This window comes from Arachis hypogaea, chromosome 9, assembly GCF_003086295.3.
Source record: "Arachis hypogaea cultivar Tifrunner chromosome 9, arahy.Tifrunner.gnm2.J5K5, whole genome shotgun sequence".
Lineage (NCBI taxonomy): Eukaryota > Viridiplantae > Streptophyta > Magnoliopsida > Fabales > Fabaceae > Arachis > Arachis hypogaea.
The window spans coordinates 107,928,754-107,937,015 of NC_092044.1; the positions used below are offsets into that span (position 1 = coordinate 107,928,754).

An 8,262-nucleotide genomic window follows, 5' to 3' on the forward strand; every position below is an offset into this window, starting at 1 on the left:
CTCAAAAATATTCTTATCAGTGATGAGGAAGATCTGAAATTTTTGCTGCTTCTTCTGGTGGTGGTGGAAAAAGTTGCATCAAGATTCCATTTACACGTTGATGATGATGTTGTTGCCCAGTGCTATCATTATCTCTCAAATGATTGTCCCTTCCAAAAGAAAAAGAATGATCACTTATATTATCAGATACATCACTTGAATTGTTGACCCTTTTGCTATAAATCTGCATTGCAAGTGTAATCACCCTTCTCCAAATACTCTCATCACTTGTTGTGCCATTATGTTTTGGTGCCAATTCTTGACTTTGGAGACACAACTTTTGCCATGACATTGCTGATAGTAGCATACAAATAGTGGAAATGGCACCAGAGATGACAAATAGAATCCACAAGCTTCTTAGACTAGCAGATGCTTCCCCCATTGATTATGAGTTTTCAAAAGATTTGCTATCTTCGTTTAATGTTTGTAGACATTCTAATCTGCAGAACACTTAACAAAGTTAAGTGCATTTCTAAATCCTTCCACACAAAATAGAAATTAGACAATGAAAAAGGGTAGATATACTCTACCACTTTTGGTGTTGATCCATGACGCTCATCAAGATCTGCACGGTAATTAGGCAAAGGAACTTTGCTTACAACTAGAGACTTCCCTTTATTATAAGCATGGCTTTTTTTGTCCAAGTACAAAAATCAGGTGATTAATTTAAGATGTTAGAAATACTAAAAAAATAGGTTACCTAAGCTTTACATATTCATAAGTAGAGGTCAGTATATATTGAGCATATATCACATGCTATACTAAATCCTAAAGTCAATTCTTGTCAATAATTGAGAAAATTATTTCACAGAACTTAGTTGTTTGGCCCTTATTTCAAATAACCAACATTTAATAATAAGTGAAAATCTATAATTGATGTTGTCACTTTTTTTCTTTCTGGTTAAATGATGAACCGAACTGAGTATGAGATGAACTTACAAATACAACCCATGCTGATAAGCCATATCAGCTACGGTTTGCTGGTCTGCAATACTAAAGTAACGCTTGATGACCATTTCCTGCTCCCCTCCTCTCTTCATCTTCTCTATATTGTCCTACCACTCATTATTATCAAGCACCTCCTTCTGATTAAGGTTACCTACACGACTAAGGCGAGATCAAAGAGAAAAATACATCAACTAAGCAACACACGAGCGAGAAATGCACTTGTGATTTCTGTGAGAATAGCTTTGATCAAGAAAATTATTGAACAAGTAGCGCATAAATTTAAATAAGAGAAAGGAGAACACGAATCTCAGAAAGAGATAGAAAAATGGAAGACATACGGTTTTAAAATCTTGAGGGATGACATCGGGAAGGTAGAAAGAGTGAACGCATGGTGAAGAGGATGAGGATAGAGGCAACAAAGACAGTAGCGGAGAAATTCATATTAGGGTTTGAAAGGGAACGATGTGAGCAACACACAGAGAAGAGCCGGGAAGGGGTGTGACGGAGTTTCGTGGCGATAGAAGTTCAGTGCAATGGAGGTTCGATGTGACGATGGCGCAAGGTAAGACGGCAGGGTAAGGCTGATATGCGCCACCGATAGAGCATTTGGAGGGGATGGGTGTAGAGGTGTAGGAAGAGACATGTGAAATGAGGAAGAGCTTGTTTGGCCAAATCTTTATTTTAATATTTCCGATGGAATATTTTAAATTACAGACAGATTTTTTGTCTGTAATAATTTAATAAAATACTACATTTTTGTTCATTTAATTACATACGAATTTTCCGTTGGTAACTATTTCCCACGAAAAAAGATTAATTTTTCCGATAGAATTATCAACGGATTCTATTTTCTGTCTATAATTTATGCTAATTCATTTTTTGGTTTCCGATAAAAAATTCCTCGCAAATTCTATCTGTATTTCCATAGGATAAAATCTGTCAGAAATATCTGTCTATAATGACTAGTTTTTTAGTAGGAAAATAATGCAGATGATATTAGTTCCTATTTTAACTCTTTTTACAACTATATACTTATGAGCTATACTATAGGTTTCACATTGTTACTCATAGTCTGCTATCATGTCCATTTATAACATATATGGTCATGTTTTTAGAAGACAAATTTCCACATTTTTTTGTATTATAAAGTGTTGTATTTGTTTAGACCAATTTTCTTTTGGATGTATCTATTTGTAATTTTGTAAAATCTTTCTTTTTGATACTGTCGAAGTCTACTATCCGTTCCTATAAATATATCTACTTCGTTCTACAAATTTTTCATATCTCATACTCTTCTACTTATCTTTTGTTGCTTAATCCATCTATTCGAATATTTTTTTTTTTACATTTTCTACTCCTCAGCTCCCATGGCAACTTCTTTTACTATGCTTAAGGACCTTGATGCCTCATCTGACCAACAGAATTGGTGCCTCAAGGTTAGAGTCATTAAGAAATGGTCAATCTCTACTGTTGAAGACAAATATAGAAGACCAATATTGGAGATGATTGTGATGGATCAAATGGTATGTATTTTTTTCTGTTTATATTTTTAAGTAGTATTTCTAATGTTAGTTACAACATTGAGTTCAGTGATGTAATGACTTTTGTTATGTTTTTTAGGGCCATAGAATTCAGTGTTCTATTCATAGGAGATTTTTCGAGAACGACAGAACTGAGGGGAGGCTTTACTCATTGACAAACTTCTCCCTTGCTGCTAATGATGAAAAATACAAGCCCACTTTCCGTGCTCTTCGTATTTATTTTAAGAGGGAAACTCAATTCTGCCATGTTGATGATATTAATTTTCCTACTAATGTCTTTCACTTTGTCCCAAATGAATTAATATGATCTCATCAGAATCCATCGTCCCATCTCATAGGTAATTATTTTTGTTGGACATTTTGTGTCTCATTTTTACCTATAGATGTTATGGGGCTTCTTACTGCAAAAGGGGACATAGTCGAATTCTCGAAAAATGGGAAAAAATCAATTTATATAGTTGTAGAGCTTGATGACATGCAGTACATTTTTTTCCATATATCCTTTATAGGTGTTGTTGTCCATCTTTTTAATTGTTAATCACATATTAATTTTTTCTTCTATTTCTTCATAATTTTTAGGGATAAAGGTACCATTACGTGTACTCTTTGGGAGGAGTTTGCCACAATGCAGGATAATCCTACTATTGAATACATTCTTATTATTCAGTTTGCTAAGTTCAATTTTTTAAGGGTCTGTAGCTTTCTTTGATTATATTAGTAAATAATGTATGCATATGAAGTTTGTATTTGATACAAGGTTGATTTTCATAATCTTCATACCCTTAAATTCCTAGATTTGTTTTGCAAGTGCTTTGGGCGTATCAAACACTAACTATAATTCAATTCTATATATCAATCTTGATTTGAAGGAGGTTAAGGATTTTAGGCAAAGGTTAATATTACTCTTTAAAGGTTTAGTTGCAACAATGTATAAGATGTTATGTTTAAATATTTTTATGGTATTCTGAATTAGTTTTTTTTCCACAGTTTTATTATTGGCAATGATCAGTGCAAAAATGTCTTAACTCAAATTCCTTCTCACATGTCATACTCTCTTGAGGATGATATGCTCAATAGAACTCCATGCAAACCTATTTGTGAGATTAAGGAGTTAACTGAGGTATCATATTATTATTTGATAATGTACTTTTTTTGTGTATGCATTATTTATAAACTGTATCAAATTTATAATTTTCTAGAGTTGATTCTACTGTACTATTGGCACTGTGATTTCTATTGAGAACAGAAATGGGTGGTACAAAGGTTGCAAGTTGTGCGATCGTGCATTGAAAGAGGAAGAGAGTTCATTTTACTGCATGTTCTGTGATTTATTTCCTAATACTCATGTCCATAGGTTGGTCAAACCTGCATTTTTGGATTTTTGTTTTGCTAATTACTTTATTTATTTGCAACCAGCAATTCTATATTAACTGATACACTTTTCTCATTCAGATTTTGCGTCCAACTTAGGGTCTCTGATGACACTGATAATGCATCATTTGTCATATGTAAGACCCAGAACCTTTGAAAAGTCTTATTATGATCAAGTCTCAAATCATATGGTAATTTATAGCCTTAATTTCAGAAATTATTTTATTAAAGTTAATTAAGGCAAGTTTTGATTTATTGAATTTGAGATGAGTTATGATTATTATCCAATTTTATAATTATTGGATCATTTTCTATATTTGAATTATAAAGTTGATAGTTATAAAATAATAAGGATTTTAAATGATTTGGATTAAATAATTAATATTTTTAAATATTAATACTACTACTTTGGAAAATAAAGGATTTAATTATATTATTTTTAGTTATTTGATATTTGATTTGGACCTTTTATTGAAAATAATTTGTGAAAGTGATGAACAAATAGTATTTTTTTATATACATTAGTGTTGGATTTAATTTTGGTTTCAATCACTACATTATTCCTAATTTTATGTGAAATTACTAAAATGCCCTTAACCCTAACTTTCAAAAAAAAATGGAAACCCTAAAACCCTAACCCGGTAACCCATTTCTTCCACCCAACCCAGCACACACACAAACACTCCCTAATACTACAACAGCAGCGGCTGCAAGATGAAGGAAGAAAAAAAATGAATTTGAGGGAGAAGGAAAGGAGTTCGCTGCGTGTGGAGGGAAGGAGATCACCGGAGGAGAGGAAAGAGATTCACGCCGGTGTGCTGGGCTCCACCACCACCGTCGCGTTGTCGCCGTCAGCACTGCGAGATGCCATCCGCGTCGCTGTCGCTGAAGCTCTGTGCCGCTGTCCAACCGCCGCGCCTCGCCGTCAGTTGCTGTTCATCTTCATCGCGACCAGAGGGGAGCGCGAGACCGAGAGAGAGAAAGAAGCATGGATTCGGCGTCGTGCGGAGAGGGGCTCACCGCTGCCATCGCGCGCCGTCGGGTGCCTTCACCGCTGTCTGATCAGTCACCGTCGCCTTGGGTGGCGTCCGTTGCTGTCGCTAGTGGAGGCTACTGCTATGGAACGGAGGTGAGAGAGGGAAGCAAAATGAATCCCCTCTGCTTCTGGTGCTCTAGTCCGCCGCCGCCGCCGTCGGAATCCTTAGGCGCCGCCGTCGTTCTTGCAAAAGAGGAAGCTAGCTTCCGCCGCCATTCAGATCCGCTACAGTCTCTGTCGGAAGCCACCATGGGAGCTGTGGAAGGAGGGGTTTCTGCCACCTTTGAAACTCCATTGCTGTTGTTGTCATGGCCGCCGCCGCGCCTTGGCTGCCGGGAGCGGTAATGTGGCCGTTGGAGCTGTCCTTCTTGGTAAGCGTTTTGCTTCCGAAACCCCTTAAATTGAGTACTCTGTTATAGTCTGTTAGAAATTTTGAGATGTTGGTTACACAAGATAGAGTCCTGGTATTTGCGCGTCGAATTTAAAGCTGCTGTTGGGCCACTAGAGCTTCTGGCCGCTAATGGATCTTTTGCCGGGCCGATTTGAAATTGCAGCCGCTTCACTTGTTAGTGTAGTAAATATTGTACGTTTCGGAAGCCTCCGCGTTAATGTCTTGTTATGTGTATTAAGGTCCTTACGGTATTAATGTGTTAGGAGTTAGAATCCGGTTTGCTTATGCCGCTTGTAGCTATTTCTGCTTTTGAGAGAGCAAGCAGAGCCGAGGTTTTATTTGCCGGTGATTTCGGGCTGAGCGAAAAGGAGTTAGTTAATGAGTTTGGGATATGGTTTCAACGTTTTGAGGTAGGGGCGCTTTTCAAAAACTATGTTTTATGTATTGGAATTATTACATATGGATACTAATGTGAGACATTGTGTATTTGGTGATTGTATCTGCCTTATGTATTATTTGATTATCTCAAATGATTATGGTTGTTTGTTTGGCTGAATTGTTGTGCGGCTTTGTGAAATGTAATGTTTTAAAGTTGATTCTTTAAAGATTTGAAATATGAGTTTAATCCGTTGAGGATTGAATTGAATTGAGTTAATTATTTTGATGACGTGAAAAGTTGAATGCACTTTTGAATTCAGCCTGGTTTACTTAAATTGACTTGGTTTTGGACAAACGATTTGTTACTGAGCCATTTTCTTAAAGCTTTGGAAATGAGTTGAATCGGTTGATATTGATTTGATATTGAAACGGTTTCCTTGAGATATGCCAATGAGGCGACTGTTGGATTTAGCTTGATTTTGAATTGATTTTTGGATTCTGGACTGTTGAAAGGGATTGAAGAACGGTTTAGTTGGGACCTAAACTGGCTGGCAAAGTCCAAGTTTTAGGGGAGATGTTACCGAAATTTCTATAAAATTCGAGACTTTATTTGAAATGTTATTTGGGAAATTTTGAGTTTAATGCCTTTCCTATTTACTCGTAGGATTGTGAATTTAGGACTTCTCTTATTATCTTTACTTAGAACAATTATGAAAGCGATGAAGCTATGCTTTGAAAGAATTATTAAAAAGAGAATCATAATTTCTCCTTATTTTCCAAGAAGAATAGTATGCCTTTGGGTACAAGTTATTCGAAAGAGAATTTTGCCTTGGGGCTATTTTAAAAGGTAAAATGGGTTTATGTTTTTCTCTATTAAACATAAAGAGTGTCCATTGGAAGAGTTTTCGTGATTTTAAAAGAAATTGGATTTCGATTGATGAACCTCATTATTTTAACGTTTTGAATAAGATTCAGAGTACCATTTGAACTCTAGTTTAACACAACAAAAATGATTCTCTTAGCAGTTTGAAACGCTTCAGATTTAATTATGGAATTGAAGCCGGTTTTGTTTAAGTAAAGGAAATGGCTTTGAAAAGAGTAATTGATTACATGACTCGGATTGGCTTAGATCCTATTTTATTACTCAAATCGAAAATCCAAGGTTTTAACGATTTTAAATGAATTTGGCAAAATGAATTATGTTATTCTCCCCTAAAGGCTTGGGACTTTGCCGAGAAACTTTTGTTATAAAATCCCATTTTTGGATGGATGATTTTGATACTTTGAAATAAATCTTTAACTTGCCATGATTATGAAAGTTTTGGAAAGAGGATTCGAGAGTGGCATTGTTTCTAAAAGGGGGAATTTGCCTTGAGTAAAAGTGGCTTATGAGCCTGAGATGATTTGAGGAATGAGATCTTTAAAGCCAAGGCTGAAAAGAGTTGAATTTTGATTTCAAAGTGAATGAATTGAAAAAAGTGATTTATGGCTTAAATGCCGATTTATGAATTTGATGATGTTGAATGGTGGAGGTGTTATTTTGTTATGAGCCGGAATGGGTGTGTATGATATTGATTTATGGCTGATTGCCGAATGAGTTATGGGCCGTATGACTGACTATGAATTATGAATTTAAGCCGGATGGCTGAGATGGATGTTGATCCATGGCTGGGACTAAATGAATATATGCTTGAGATACCTGGGTAGTAGCAAGGGTTGTGGTTCGTCCTACTTGCTCCAGGTTAGAGACTGTGACGCCTGGTAGTAGCGGTAGTAGTGGTTATTCCACTCGCTCCAGGTTGAGCTTTTAAACACCCGCCTGGGTAGTAACCGCAGTAGTGGTTATTCCACTGGCTCTGGGTTGAGCGGGTAGTAGCAATGGGGTTGTAGCTCAAATTTACTTGCTCCGCGATGGGTGTTTCTGTCCATGGTTAGCTACCAGGATGTGTCGCGTTGGCTATATAACCGTTAGATGATATCATCAGCCACTAGGACAGGCATGCATCATATGCATCTATGTGACATTGTTTGGGTGTGCATATTGTACGTGGTTTGCCTTTGTGATTAACTGCTAATTGTTCTACTTGCTGTAACTGTTTGTTTGTGCTTGAACTTCCTATCTGTGTTTGCATCTGGGACTCTATTGGATTGTGGTGATTGGTTGATGGTTGGATTGTTTGGGCCTAGGGCCGTGGTTGAAATGAGGTAGACCGATGATTGGTTTCGGTTTTGTGTTTTTGGTTTGGAAAAGTATGAAATGCTAATTTGGTTCAGCATGGCTAAACCTTTTTGAAAGGCTTTTGAGTTCTTGATAATTGAACGGTTCTTCTTTTAGAAAAGATTTTCGACTTTACTTTTATTGTAAACCATTGTTTTTGAAAAGAGGCATAAGATGGTTATTAATCACTGGTACGGTTTATCTTCACGTATCCTATTACAATAATTCCCAAAAACCCTCTACTGAGAACCCTTTCGAGGATGATGTTCTCACCCCCTACATTTCCCCTTTCAAGATATGGGCGCAGAAGTCACGAAGAGTTTATTTAGTTATTGTTGTG

At 36.4% G+C, this 8,262-nt stretch overlaps 1 protein-coding gene across 1 annotated transcript; it reads left to right on the forward strand.

Moving 5' to 3' along the window:
- Nucleotides 1-1,539: 1,539 nt before the first annotated feature.
- On the forward strand, nucleotides 1,540-4,056 carry LOC140175200 (uncharacterized). The gene is made up of 9 exons (XM_072202144.1): nucleotides 1,540-1,549; nucleotides 2,350-2,510; nucleotides 2,608-2,740; nucleotides 2,912-3,008; nucleotides 3,108-3,219; nucleotides 3,323-3,420; nucleotides 3,516-3,671; nucleotides 3,775-3,882; nucleotides 3,981-4,056. Exons 1-9 carry the CDS (start codon nucleotides 1,540-1,542, stop codon nucleotides 4,054-4,056), a joined length of 951 nt encoding a protein of 316 aa, XP_072058245.1.
- Nucleotides 4,057-8,262: the final 4,206 nt, after the last annotated feature.